The sequence below is a fragment of the Labrus mixtus genome, chromosome 9, assembly GCF_963584025.1.
Source record: "Labrus mixtus chromosome 9, fLabMix1.1, whole genome shotgun sequence".
NCBI lineage: Eukaryota > Metazoa > Chordata > Actinopteri > Labriformes > Labridae > Labrus > Labrus mixtus.
This window is the reverse complement of record NC_083620.1, coordinates 16934181-16947668: the sequence shown is the minus strand read 5'-3', so window position 1 is coordinate 16947668 and position 13488 is coordinate 16934181. Positions and strand designations below refer to the sequence as shown.

The following is a 13488-nucleotide window of genomic DNA, read 5'->3' as shown; positions in this document are numbered from 1 at the left end:
TCTGGACAAACGACTGAAGTAAAACAGACATCCTTGAGAAAAACTCAACTCTTCGCTGCAAGACAACAGTGACCAGGTAGATTTATTTTCCAACAAGTGAGCAAAGACACTGTTTCAAAGTTCAACAGAAACTGCTTCAACACAACAGTACTTCAAGAAACTGAGTCAGAGTCCAGAGATTAAGAGAATCCAGACCTTATGGCAGTAATTTTCCACCATATTGTTGAGCAGAAACTAGTTATAAAAGCAGGCTACACCAGTTCATTGTGTTACTTTATTCAGATCAAGATACAGTTTCCCAAGTGTGAAGAAATTCAAAATAAAAATAAAGCACAGTCTTTGTGATACAGGACAATCAACAATCGGGGTTTATTCAAGAAAACAAAATGGCAGGGGAGGGGGAGAAGGGAACAACGGGAGAAGTTCAGAGAAAAACAAGTTTCTTCTATCAACACATACAATCCATTTATTCAACCCGCCCACAACCACCCGCGCTCCCACCCCCTAATAAAACATTATGCAGCCTTACGTACACATGCTCCATTTCCCCAAGCCCACTTTCTTTAAAAACATGCACTTGTTCTCCATCGCGTAGATATTTTTAAGCAGGAACCATTGGTTGGCTCTTCACGTTCACTGCAATCTCATACAGTAGAGGACCTGGCATGGATTTAAGGGGAAACTGGGTGGCTCTAGGACACATGTGTCTTGGTTTTGTTTGTCGCAGTCTTTACAAATGAAGTCTATTTAGAATAGAGTGGCTTTACAAAAAAATACAGGACAGTTGACAGTAGTTTACCCAGGCGTACTAAAAGAAAACACCACCGCTATCAAATCACTCAAAATCAATGGCACACAGATTAAGAGCAATGCTGAGAAGATCTTGCCAAAAATCACAACTGATGACTACTTCCCAATTCCCATAACAAAAGTTACTTGGAATCCTTGGGAGGAGTAATTACGAGCAACACTTTACAACTGAGCTGGTTCCTATTACAGTGGGCCGAGGTAATTCATTTGTTTGACCAATTCAATCTGAGTTGCTGCAAAGAACAAACAGTGCAGAGGGGTGGGGTACTCTGCTGGACAGTTTGGAAAGGACACCATTTGAGTTTGATTAGAACATGCAATCATTGAAAGAGTTCATCGGATTACATGCAGTAATGGACATCCCATTATTTCTTTGTCACAGAGTAGTACAAAACAGTTCTGTGAAGCATTAAGGAGACAACAGGTTTGGTCTGGTGGAATAAACTAAACCTGCAGTCCTTTCAATCACTTCTCAGCAAAGCGTATCAGGGAAAAGAGCGCTCTCAGAGAGAGCGGAAGAACAGCTAAATAAACAGCTTGTAGAGCCATCTGCTAATGGAAGTTAGCGCCTAGCATCGGGAGAAAAGTGCAACGGACGTAGACATGTGGTGTGCTGCAATGACTGTGGCTGAAGTACAACAGTGGCCCATGATGTAATAGGGAGGAATGTGAGAGGGGTTCTGGTTAGCAATGCCTAGCTAGTACAGTAGCACATAAGTCAGCATGCACCACTTAATGCAAGTTCATCACACTTTGCTTTAGTTTTTAACACCCATTTACCGCAAAGAGAGGTTAACGTAGAAGCCTGTGCTATGCCTTGACATGGATTAAACAAAAGATAAAAAGAAAAAGATAAAACCATTGTTAACAGCTTTTCTCTATACATTTACCAGTTGTTCCTGAACATCAATAAATATCTTGTAAAAGTGTTTGCGTTGTTGTTTTGGGTGGTTGTCTGATTTAGAGATGTGGGGTTGGTTTATGCTAGGGCCAGAACTGAAAAAAAGGACAAAAAGAAAATCAGAGTTTTACTCAAATCATTTTCTAAAGCATGCTAAAGATGATTCATCTCATTCTAAATGTCATCAAGTTAATAAAATAACCTACCACTGATTGCCTCCTGGGCAAAGTACTTGACATCCATGTCTGTGTCTGTGGCCAGTTTCTCCAGCACTGGCTTCACTTCGGACTGAAGGGCACTGAGAGACAGAGAAAGAAGGAGGCACATTTTTTTTGACAAACTATCAAAGCAGGTTCTTCATTTATGAGTCAATGCACATTTTTGTCACATTGAAATGAAATTTTAAAAATGACATACTTGCTGTCAAGGACTGGGCCAATCTTCTGAAGGGACTTTGCTACGTTGAAGCGTACGTTTGCCACCTGGTCATTGGACATCTTTAGGACCACTGGAAGCATCTGCTTAGTGGTGATATCCTGACCACATGCCTCTGACAAAGCCTGAGACAGAATACCAGTGGTCAATAGAGACAGTAATTCAAATTTACAGAAAACTTTAAAGAAGAAATAATATAGTTTCAGACCTTATCATGAGAGCAGGTTAATAGGAGATGCTAATGACTCACATTGATGCAGAATAGAGTAGTCATTCTGTGGAGGTAATTGGGGTCATTGGCCATGCCCAGCACTTTAGGCACGATGGTGTTCTGAGCCCATTCAGCCCCAAACTTCTCCACCAGCTTCATCAGATTACAGGTGGCTGCCTCACGGATGGCATACACTACAAAACAGTGACAAAGTATAGTATGAATGCTGTCCCTGAAAAGAGTCTGTAAACATACTTCACTTGATTTATATAGAAACAAATGCCAACTGTAAGGGAAACTGGAAACATTGGAATTGTGTAGACTTTATTCATATAATTTAAACTTCTAGCCAAATGTTAGTCTTGGGCATCAGAGAATTCACCCAGAAACATCCAATTTAACTTTCATCAAACAGCAGAAATCATGGAGTTTTGTTGCCATGTACAAAGAAACAAAGGATCTCATTATGTTAGAGACAGTGACTGAGATTATGGGCTGATTTCTGTAGTCCTGTCTGACTTTGAAGGGCTTATGTAAGGGTGGCACAGCCCTTACCCCAGCCACAGCCACAGCCAAACACACACACACTCATGTACGGAAACTCACACCAGCAGCATTCCAATGATGTAACCCAGCTGGCCCTTTGTCCTCAATAGTGCGCGTGTGTCTGTCTAATTAGAAAACTTGATGTGAACAGAACACTATAGAAGAGGGAAATGTATGCAAAAGACAATGTGTAGGTTATAAAATAGAGAAGTGTGTGTTGCTAAGCTCTGTGAGTACACAGCTGTGACAGCATTTGAATATAGGTGAAAAATGTCTCCCATACTGCAGGAAAGAGAAGCTCCCACTGCAAACAAGCTCAGTTAGACTCACCCAGAGTGACCAAACATCAAGTTTGAACCCTATCGTGTACAGCTTCTATATAACAGGCTGTGGCCTACATTAACCGAAGTTAAAAACAAGGAAGTTCAGTAATATATACAGGAAAATTTGAATGTACATAAGAGTAGCTTAACCATCCCACAGTTACACTAATTCTGATCAAACTCATCAAGCCATTATTTTTCACACTGCTCTTTATATATTGTAAATGTAGGCCTCCTTTCAACCTCCTATTAGAATGATGGCAGAGCACTGCAGAACCACATCTCAGCCCTAACTAAACCCTACCCAACATTGACTGCTATTACAACCTTGCTGAAGTGTGTTGTGGAAAAATAACATGTAGAAATTATATACAAGATACTTCAAAATAAGGACTCTGTGTTTTGTTAAGAAGTGGGACAAACTGCAAACGGATAAAAAAAAAGTTACCTCCCCCCAAATCATTTCTGTAAAAACAACTGTTTTGTACAATGATTTCTATTTTACAAACTTCTTCTAATCCAAAATAACTGCTTTGAAAAATGTATCCCATTAGAATGTCTTACCATGGTCGATGAGCCAGGCCATACAGAGGGTGTTGAGTTTCTCATCAAAGAACTCGACTCCCTGGGCAAAAACAGACACATTGTAATTAGAGCTTATTCCTGAATGTCTTAAGTCAAATCATTCCTAAAGTCCTCTGTACTTTTCTGATTTTCCTGGTAATATGCATAGTACTAATTAGAAAGACCTAACATATTTTATATGGCCTTTAATGTTCCTGGACTCAGTGACTCACCAGCTGTCCTGCCAACAGGGGCATATACTCTATGATGGCAAGGCGAACCCTCCACTTTGCATCCTCTGCCAATTCCACAATGGCCGGCAGGAGTGACTGGGAGAGCTGACGAATGCCAATCACCTCATTCACACAGTCAAGGTTGGAGATGATGTTTAAACGCACCTCAGGGCACTGTAACAGAAAAGTAATCAAGATGAGCATCTCAGGTTAATCAGCTCTCCTTCATCACAGCACGATATTCAGGTGTTAGTCAAAGCATATTCATCTCAAACGTCATACCTTATAAAAACCTCCTTACCTTTAAAGTGAACAAGCAAAGCCCCTTTAGTCACACAAAACGTTTTATCCTCCGGTGACAAACAGACACAACCAATAGTTTGACAGTAAGTAACACTTGTTTACAGAGTGGGAGCAAAGTAAGCAAATAAGACACAGTGACCCTTTGAGATGTACCTTGAAGTATTGAAATTGTCATGCCAAAGCTGTCACTTTGGACTGTAATCCAATTAGACTCTTGGTCTTGGTGCTTTTTGCTGTGAGGAAATGGGGCCTTCTTTAAATAGGAAGAAGGGAAGTACTAGAAGAACTGTCAGCCTCAAGCAATCAAAAACATTTAAATGTCTTTGTGTTTAACCTGCCAAACTGTAATTTCATCACACAAATTCATGTGATGGAAATGTTTTAATTGGACAAAGTGTTAAGCTACAACTGTTATGTGAACCTATACGTGTTATCACATGCTTTCTAAAAAATACTTTGACAGGTTAATACCAACACCTACTGCTTGCTGCTTACTTCTGTACCTATCAAATGTAATAAGCATTACTGCATTACACAGTTGCACTGAGTGCACCATTTAAATATTCCTCCCAGACACAACAATTGAGTCTAATTGTTAGGTCTCAGTCTTTGTAAGTCACCCTCCGACCAAGCCAGGTGACAGACAGGTACGTCTGGTGACTGTGGCTAAGTGGCTTTACCATGTCTCAGCCATGCTGATCACTCAGGGCCAAAGGAAGTTGGTCAAACTTCACCTCACAGGAAGCTTTTGTTCTCAATGTAACAACTGCCTGAAGATAATTAAACCCAGTTGTGTAAATTATAAACAAGAAAGTAGGGCCCACAATTACAAGTGTGCATTTCCTTTACCTCGTCCTTGAGCTGAGCCAGGAAAAGTGGCAGTAAGTGCTCTATTGTGTTGTCCTTTCCAAGGATGGTCGACAGGCCCATAATGACTGAAGCCAGAGCTGACTTCACATGCTGGTTTGTGTCTGAGACAAGTTCCTGGTCAGGGACAAGACACACAGGAGACAGAGAGATCAACACAAACAAGTAGTTAAGACTGAAAAATTGTAAACAAACATCAACACTACTGCTATAAGTCATATTTACAACACAGTGCACAGAGGGACACTATAATTTACTACCATGTATAAATACACAGCAATGGGCACTTAATACTAGTGCAGACATCAAACACAATGCCATTGTAGTTATCTGCTGGGGGGGGGATAAGTTCAAATATGTGAATAGAAACAATAATGGCAAAACATATACAAGTGGAACTGAAATGATCGACCAACCTGTCATGTTTACTGATATCAAACATGACTAATTCAACAAATATCTCATGATAATACAAGTACTTAAGGCACTGGGGCACTTTTGAGGATGTCATTTTCTATTATTCTACAATGTACTAATTCTCTAGCAGCATGCCTAACAGTCTTGGCAGGTCATCTACTCTGTGTGCTTAGTATCAAGGGAAATGCAAGTTATCATAATATTACATTTTTACAGCTTTGTAGGTTTTTTCATCAGTTTATTGTGACCTGTAAATATTTATTCCACTGTTGATATGTTGACAGGGTAAGCACTGTTACCGTTGACACTTATCTTTACTTTTTACAAACAACAGTTAAAGATTCAGGAATTTAAAAAACAAAGCAGGTCTACATGGACTTAACATATCCATTCGTGAATTAAAAAAATAAAAGATTGCAAAGATTTAAGACTTATTAATCCTTGGAACACAGTTGTACTTAGCAAAGAAAAGTACAACAACATTGCCACCTGCTGTTCAAAATCTGACCTGCACTGGCAGTCAGACATAAAGCATCACTTTCTGCTCTAAAGCAGCCTACAAATTATGTTATAAGCATTTAGGGTTAGATAAGAGACAATCTTACAATTATCAAGGTGTGCCGTTTCTAATTTTGACCATTTCTCCTTTTCCCCCCCGATGTAAATGCTGTGTACTGAATGAGTTTAAGTGTGTACGCACATAATCTAATAAAAATATTTTCCTTTCTCAAACTTTAACCGCCCTTTGTTCTGTCCAGTATGTTGCCAAAATATACTCATTAACAACTTTTTTTTGAATTCATTTTTTTAGTATTTCATGTCAGTGCTAACAAGTCACCTCAAATGCAAAAATCATGTTAATATCTTTACTCTTTAGTTGAGTAAAGATTAGACCTTTGTTCTGTGACAAATTCATTTTTAAATGTGTTATAGATTTGAATGCAGCTTAATGAGGCAGCTTTCTGGTTCTGTTTGTAAACACACCTGATTTTTTTTTTTTGTGCAAATATAATATGACGTACTGTTTTTAGTAGACACTTTTTCACGTTTTTTATGAATGTTTGCTTCAGATAATGCTGCTTGGGTTTACTTTGGTTGCTCGTCTTATTGGACCCATCACTACATTTAAGTGCCAGTATTTGATTTGGTAAATAAAATATTATCACTTTCAAAGTAGTAAAGGCCCAACATTAAAAAGGAGTACACCCAGGTTGTAAAAACAAGCACAGTCTCATGAAGGAGGACAAAATATTAACACATCTGCATAAACGCTTAAGGGAAAACCATTACAAGATAATGCTTCTATGCCTTCTCTGTGTTTTTATAACTCACAACAAATTTTTACCTTGACACAGGGCAGAATGTGAGTCATAATGATTTGCTCACGACTGTCCTCTGGGAGATTCTCGCAGAATTCTAACAAAGAAGAAAAAGGGTAGAATGTCAATAAGATATGGAACAGGAATGAAAATAAGGAAATACAAGAACTTAAATTTAAACCATGACATCCTAGATTTCAACAACTGTCCTTGATGCGTTAACTAGTGTGTAAAAAAAAAACGGACCTTTGACTTTGTTGGCTGCAGCAGCACGGACCTCAGCTTCACAGTCCTTCAAAAGATTCTGGAAGGCTGGGACCAGGTCGTTCTTGGTGATCTCTGGCCCAACTGCTTTCTGGAGCTAAAACCACAAAAAAAGGCAACATGTCTCAATATCTTAACACGCATGTTTAGAATATGCATTTGCAGAAAGATGGTATGGATAATAGTGAGCTGTTAAACATACAGACAGAGAATTGAATAACCTCATGTTGAATACAAGGTAAATGTTGGCTGTGGGGATCTAAATATTTCGGGTGGCCTTGACATTGATATAAATTGTCTTTTTAAAAAAAATGGTTCTCTCAGTGGTTGGGGAATGAAGTCATGATACTTAACACATGCCTACGGTCCCTGTATATAACAGGTGACATAAGTGTTATAGCTAGTTTAGTGTCCGACGTTATACTTCAAACAAATTAGAAAAAATTTAAAAAATCTGTCATTTGTCTTGAACTTTATAATGATATCAATTCCTGAAATGTCTCAGATGCCACAACAAAGTGGGATTGATGGGGGTTAGTACATCAGTCCATTCAATTATCCACTTCTGACACTTATTTTTCTTGTACAATTTTTTTGTTTCTCCCCAGTAATTAATTTGTTGGCAAGTTACCCTGTGCTGCAACAGTGTATATATCATGGCTGCCCTGGTAACAACTGTTTTGTAGCAGGTAAAGAAGAACAGACTTCAGTGAATTCGTCCTGTGTTTCAGGTAAAAATATGTGTGGTGCTAGCACAAAGTAAACCCGTTTGTAAGAGTCAGCAAAGTGTCCTGGTCGAAGATTTTTTTAAATGATTTGTCTTGACAAGAATCGTATTGAATTTCAAAGTAGACCTTGTAATGTCACTGAGTCTGCTTTCAGCCCTCCGATGGCATGTTCAGAGTCTTTAATACAGTCAAAAAATGTGAAAACTTCTGCTTATTTTATAATAACTTTAACATTTGGACTTTTTGCTTAAGGTGAAAAACACACATTTCATCGTTAAGATATACAATCTGTTATCCTTTATTTGGATTTGACTTTTCCTGTGACTACATTTTTTAATACTTCACAGATTAAGAAGGCTCTCACACTGCTCAGTTAAAGAACATGCTTCAGACTTGAAGGCTACAAATCTTTAGTGCCTGTCAGATTTCACTGTTTCAAATATTTTCATCAACATATTAGCCCAGAATGATTTTTAATTAAATGGAAGTGTTTTCTGAATCAAGTTTACAGATGGGATTAACTGAATTTTACCAAAACTTGCCAGCAGATGGGTGGCCTTAAATAAATAAAAAATATCTTTAAATACAAAGACATTTTGAATTCTTCAGCTGTCTATGTCTCTTTTATTATCACATATTGGTTTTAAATTAGACTATATCTCAATAACAGATCCATACAAACTACAGAGTAAACACCCATTCTTCTAATTTATTGCACAGGCTGCCAAATTACACTTACACATTTTTAATGAATTGAATTTTTACCATATACTGGGAAGTGATATAAGCCAAGGCTCAAACATCATTTGGTCTTGGTCTGGGAACATGTGTGCACTCTGGAAGAACATTAGTCAAGGCCTTGAGCCATTTTACAAAAAGCAGGTGCCCATTGTTTCTTTCTAAATGCTGACACTTTACCAGGCATACAGCAAGCGAGAGGAAGTTGACTGCTTACCTCAGAGAACTTGTCAGCCACCATGTAGCGGACCCTCCAGGATTTGTCTTCTGCTGCCTGACGCAGGGTTGGCATCACAAGTGTCTCAAGGTCCTCCTGAGGCAGCAGTGTGGCAATGCTGACACAAGCCTCCACTGCAAGCAGCCGCACTGAGTCCTGAAAATAGAAAAGTAATCATAACAGTTTAACAGTCAAATAAACTTTAAAGGACATGGACACATTGAATGCTACTGCAGTTTAGGCACTGAAGAAGGAAGGCAAGTTTTCATACCTGCTCATCAGAGGCCAGAGCAGTGAAGAGGGAAATAATGTCACTTTTTACATAATCCAGCTCCAGGACTTTGGCAAACTCTCCAAGTTTAGATGCTGCAGCACGACGCACCATAGGAGTATCATCCGAACACAAGGTGCGAAAATGCCTAGAGACAGCAACAAACAGTATATCAGACATAGAAAAACTGACAAAACATCTGGTGCTACACTAAATGATATGCCATTTTTCAATATTGTACAGAATGCAATGAGAAAATGGAGGTTTAGATTGAATGAAATGTTTCTCTTTGTTGAAAAGCCACTTACTGACGGATCTCAGCCTTGACAGTGCTGGAGACACGAGGATAACAGACACTGAAGAGACCGCAGGCAGATGTACGAGAAGTGAACCAGTCACCACTTGCCAGCCGCTTGACCAAGGGCTCAAAGTGGACCTCCAAGTCAACTGGAGAGTGCTCTTGAGAGATCTTCCGCAGGGACTCAACAGCTTTATCTCTGACTACTGTCTCCTCCACTGTAGCAAGGCTCTCCAGAGGAGGCTGCATATCACAAAGGAAAAAGGGTTAGATGGGGTCAGTATCTTTCAACAATGCTCTATTAGACATAAAGGTGTGTACTGTTTTTACTTTAATTAAAATGAACGTAAAGGCAGGGGATCATTTCAATTATGCCAATATTTAGACACTTATAACAAATGATATATTGTAGGTTAGGTTGATCTAAGAGGAAGTCATCTATATAGCAATTAAAATTGGCAGCGGTTTTCACCATTTATTCCACTCATCTAGGATGTCAGGCAGTGTCAGAAATGTAAAATAATGCTATTTTTAAAACCCAAAACGCTCTATAGGTTGTTGTTTTTTTTACCTGTACTTTATTACAGGTCGTGAACTGTCCTCTGATAAATTATATTTGAAATTCACTCTCCAGTCACTCACCAAGAGACAGTGGACGTACTCTGGTCCTCCAACCAACATAGTGAAATTGCCAAGCTGCTCAGCCAAGGCCAGCAGCACTTCATCTTCATCATAGATGGTGTCTAAATGATGACAGGAAGATTTGTTAAAAAATAAATGCGTGTACATGTAGTCAGGTCTCACGGTGTAACTGTGTAAAGTTACAGTGTAACAACAGATTGAAAATGTTCAACACGTTAAAAAGGATCATGTAACGTCCATATCAAAGCAGCACTCAGTTAATAACTGCGGTGTCAAACATCATGTGATTTTAACAAGTTACATGAATGACTTTATTACCTGTGAGGAAAGGTAGGAGTTCGGTGCGGGTCCTCTCCACACCGAGAGCCAAAGCAATTGTGGACAGCTTCTTGATGCTGTTCAGTCGTAACTGTGTACATAGTTTAAACACACTTTAGTTAAATTTGTGCAACAAAACGGTATTTAATGCCTGACGATAAGAAAACAGCATGCCTAACACACATTATAACAATAATAATAATAAAAGTGTTATCATTACTATCTCGCCTTCAGCCAGCGTCTCCGCAGTAAGAAACGTCGACGTGAGAAAGCTATCGTTACCCAGCTTTGACTTGTAACATGTAAAATTCATTAACAATGAATAAATAGGACAGCAATAGTCAGTCATGTCAAATCGCGGCCTTCACAGCCCCGCTGTATCGACTGCTAACTCTCCGGTTTGTCAATTAAAGCTGGTTAGCAACAGCGGCTAAACCAATGACCCGGTAGGTTTGTCTAACCCAATTCATTTGAATCTCATTATAGTCCAGCTGATAGAAGCACCAAAAAGTCATACTACATGTACAATTAACATTATTACAGACCAAAAAATGTAATCAAGCCACCGACTTAGCCAGCTATGTTGGAAAGACAGGGTGCGCCCGTCGGGAAAGCTGCAGATAGGCCTCGGCCCGGGAGCGTTAGCTAGCACTTGTGCTAGTTAGCGAGTTGGTATTCAGGCGACCGACTGAGAGAATACTTAAAACTGCTCGAAATTGTAAATAAAGATTAAAGTAAAAACTAGTGGTGTTACCTGCACGTCCTCATTACGCAGTTCGTCGATGAGAACGGCGATAGGGTACAGAGAGTCGTCTCCATCAGCTCCTGCCATTTTGGACACTGTTGCAGTTATCGAATGGCGCTGTTGTGATGCACTACGGGGTTTCTCCTGGAGACGAGCGGCTGCAGGGCCCTCCCTTCTCCGCTGCTGCATTCAAGACTCCACGAAGAAAACCGTCGGGAGCAAGTCTCACTAAGAAAATGACTGAAAATTGTAAAAGTGTAATTATATCAGTACCTCTGATCTCTGAAAACTAAATATTATCATAATTACAACATGGTTTTACAGCTATATTGTCTGAATTTAAATTACAGTACATTTGCATTTCTGAATCTAAAAATGTTTGCTCTCAGTTACAGGGGTTTGGTTATGATAATGGGATTATAAACCGAAGTCTACATGAGAAATGGCAGACTTAAAAACAATAATAGTTTCAAAATTGAAGCCAAAGCAGAATAACCTGCATTGTTTCTGATGGCCAGTAGAGGGAGACTCCTCTGGCTGGAAAAAAGGACTCAAAATTAGAAAGAAAAAAAAAGAAGAAGAAACTTCTTTAGTTTGATTTTACTTAATGATATCATCATGTTTATTTTAGTTTACCTGTGATTGACACGTTTATAACAGGCCAAGACCTGTAAACCAGCACAGAGTTAATCAGTATCCACCGTGTATCCAAATGTGTCACTTCTGGCTCCGAAAACATACTATAGGTTTGAGATTAAGCAAGATGGGAGAACTCTACCAATACTACAAAGTAAATGACAATGATGTTCTTATTTGCACTGAGATAATGGTCATGAAATGAAAATAAAATCAGCAATGTTGACAATCATTGATTTTTATAGTCTAATAGTGGCTATAATAGACACAAAGCCATACGCATATTTAAGGTGATAAAATGTACTGCAGCCACACAATCACCTAAATACAGTCTAGATATGGATCAGTAAAAAATATAGAAAATGATAATATCAGATTGTCTAATGTATTCAAATTTCTAAGTTCCGTAATTCATTCAAAGGTGTTTGTTGTTAAATGTTCTCCCCTTTTGCCTACCATTTGTCTTCTATAGAGAGGAGCAGAGGTTGGGGGAGAGGTGAGGAGTTGGTTGACTGGATAAAAACATTATGGTTGTGAACGGTAACTCATAAACGCATTTGATTAATCTACAAACCTTATCATGATATGCATTTTATATAACACAAATCAACAATTTATGGCAAGCCGTTAAGGAAATTAATATATTGAATGAAGTTTGAATATATGGAATGAAGTCTGAATATATTGAATGAAGTCTGAATATATTGAATGAAGTCTGAATATATTGAATGGAAGCTGATTTCAATTCTCCAAATCCACCAGTTTCATTGTTGTCATCAAAAAGACACCCTGCTGAATTTGCTGGTTTTGCAAAATGACATCAGCTGAAATATACTAATACTTTGTTGCACTTCAAAACTCTTTTGAAGCAGCTGTTAATACTCAAAATGATATGAATAATGTGGAATGTAGAAAGCTTCACCTTGAAGATCATCAATTATTGGAACACTTTTACTGCGTATGAGTAGTAATACTCAACAAAAACATGGCTGAGCGCACCTTGTGCATCCAGCTTTAGGGATTTTGTTTTGTCTCTTACTGAGATGTAAGCTGAAATAACACAACGGACTTCCATTCCATATATTCAAAGTTTCATTCAATATATTCAGAGTTTCATTCAATATATTCAAAGTTTCATTCCATAAATTCAAAGTTTAATTCCATATATTCAAAGTTTCATTCAATATATTCAAAGTTTCATTCAATATATTCAGAGTTTCATTCCATATATTCAAAGTTTCATTCAATATATTCAGAGTTTCATTCAATATATTCAAAGTTTCATTCCATATATTCAAAGTTTCATTCCATAAATTAAAAGTTTCATTCCATATATTCAAAGTTTCATTCAATATATTCAAAGTTTCATTCAATATATTCAGAGTTTCATTCCATATATTCAAAGTTTCATTCAATATATTCAAAGTTTCATTCAATATATTCAGAGTTTCATTCCATATATTCAAAGTTTCATTCCATAAATTAAAAGTTTCATTCCATATATTCAAAGTTTCATTCAATATATTCAAAGTTTCATTCAATATATTCAGAGTTTCATTCCATATATTCAAAGTTTCATTCAATATATTAATTTCCTGAACGGCTTGCCATAACAATTTGACGATAGATATATAGGAGTTAATTTTCGGGAGAGAATAAAATGCTGTGTATATATGAGGACGCTCTTATTGTGGAAAAGACA

At 38.0% G+C, this 13488-nt stretch overlaps 1 protein-coding gene across 1 annotated transcript; it reads right to left on the bottom strand.

The window, feature by feature from the left end:
• Nucleotides 1–260: 260 nt before the first annotated feature.
• ppp2r1bb (protein phosphatase 2, regulatory subunit A, beta b) lies at nt 261–11315 on the bottom strand. The gene is made up of 15 exons (XM_061046583.1): nt 11160–11315; nt 10406–10496; nt 10088–10188; nt 9456–9688; nt 9148–9295; nt 8877–9032; nt 7176–7290; nt 6956–7026; nt 5176–5310; nt 4024–4197; nt 3791–3851; nt 2397–2551; nt 2129–2271; nt 1918–2009; nt 261–1806 (listed from the first exon to the last, which is right to left on the bottom strand). Exons 1-15 carry the CDS (start codon nt 11235–11237, stop codon nt 1790–1792), a joined length of 1770 nt encoding a protein of 589 aa, XP_060902566.1. The 5' UTR covers nt 11238–11315; the 3' UTR covers nt 261–1789.
• Between the last annotated feature and the right edge of the window lie 2173 nt (nt 11316–13488).

What these genes read in the sequence shown, in the direction of transcription:
- ppp2r1bb (XM_061046583.1), bottom strand. Translation starts at nt 11,237, where the DNA reads ATGGCAGGAGCTGATGGAGACGACTCTCTGTACCCTATCGCCGTTCTC. An exon ending in GTCAAGGCTGAGATCCGTCA is followed by an intron (nt 9,296 to 9,455) that starts GTAAGTGGCTTT and finishes TGCTGTCTCTAG; the next exon opens with GCATTTTCGCACCTTGTGTT. An exon ending in ACATTCTGCCCTGTGTCAAG is followed by an intron (nt 5,311 to 6,955) that starts GTAAAAATTTGT and finishes GTCCCTGACCAG; the next exon opens with GAACTTGTCTCAGACACAAA.